The 1,249-nt window shown below is 44.9% G+C and overlaps 1 protein-coding gene across 1 annotated transcript; it reads left to right on the forward strand.

Annotated features, from left to right (window-relative positions):
• Window positions 1-94: 94 nt before the first annotated feature.
• LOC104272360 (alpha-1B adrenergic receptor-like) lies at window positions 95-1,049 on the forward strand (the record flags this gene model as incomplete). The annotated part of the gene is made up of 1 exon (XM_009867334.1): window positions 95-1,049. A coding segment is annotated over exon 1 (955 nt), but the record flags the coding sequence as incomplete, so codon positions are not given.
• Window positions 1,050-1,249: the final 200 nt, after the last annotated feature.

Below are 1,249 nucleotides of genomic sequence, written 5' to 3' on the forward strand. Positions count from 1 at the left end.
CGTGGGCACGGAGGTAACTTTCCACCGTGCCCGAATCGCCTGCCTGCTGCGCAAGGGATCCCAGCACAACTTGCTATGGAGGACGATTTCTAAGATGAATACCTACCCTAAATCCAACTCATCGATACCTGGATATCTGAAGGTGTCTGCACCCACTGATGGCAATGTTTCTGCCAACAACTCCAACGAGACAGCAAGCCATCTGGATTCACCTGCCTTGGATATCAGCAGGGCGGTAATTGTGGGGCTTATCCTAGGTGCCTTCATACTCTTCGCTATTATAGGTAACATCCTGGTAATTCTCTCTGTTGCTTGCAATAGACATTTAAGAATTCCTACAAACTACTTCATAATTAACCTCGCAATAGCAGATTTGCTGCTGAGTTTTACTGTCCTTCCATTCTCTGCTACACTGGAAATCCTCGGCTACTGGGTTTTGGGGAGGATATTCTGTGATATCTGGGCAGCAGTTGATGTGCTTTGCTGTACAGCTTCTATTTTAAGTCTGTGTGCCATTTCCATAGACAGATATATCGGGGTACGTTACTCCCTCCAGTATCCAACCTTGGTAACGAGAAGAAGGGCAATTTTAGCTCTCCTGGGCGTCTGGGTCCTTTCAATGGTGATTTCTATCGGGCCTCTTCTGGGCTGGAAAGAACCGGCACCTAAGGACGATAAAGAGTGCCGTATCACTGAAGAACCATTCTACGCTTTGTTTTCCTCCTTGGGATCATTTTACATTCCTTTAATTGTCATCCTCGTGATGTACTGTCGGGTCTACATAGTGGCAAAAAGGACTACTAAAAACCTGGAAGCTGGGGTTATGAAAGAAATGTCCAACTCCAAGGAGCTGACTTTACGGATTCATTACAAGAACATTCATGAGGATACATTAAACAGCAACAAATCCAAGGGTCACAATCCCAGGAACTCCTTAGCTTTCAAACTCTTTAAATTCTCTAGAGAAAAGAAGGCAGCCAAGACGTTGGGAATTGTGGTCGGCATGTTTATCCTGTGCTGGCTACCCTTCTTCATTGTTCTGCCACTAGGTAAGTTGGTAATCAAGGGATTGCTAGGGGAGGGGGAGGGGGAGGAAGAGGGTTCGTTGTTCACTATAAAAATATCACAGAGAAAAAAATCACATGAATGATGAGCAGATATCATTTTGAGAACTCCAGTGAATGGATAAAAGGGAGGGAAGTGAAAGTAATTTCCTTTTGCTGTTGGCTTTTTCAAGGAGTCCTGCTGA

Source organism: Apaloderma vittatum, unplaced genomic scaffold (genome assembly GCF_000703405.1).
Source record: "Apaloderma vittatum isolate BGI_N311 unplaced genomic scaffold, ASM70340v1 scaffold42973, whole genome shotgun sequence".
Classification (NCBI taxonomy): Eukaryota; Metazoa; Chordata; class Aves; order Trogoniformes; family Trogonidae; genus Apaloderma; species Apaloderma vittatum.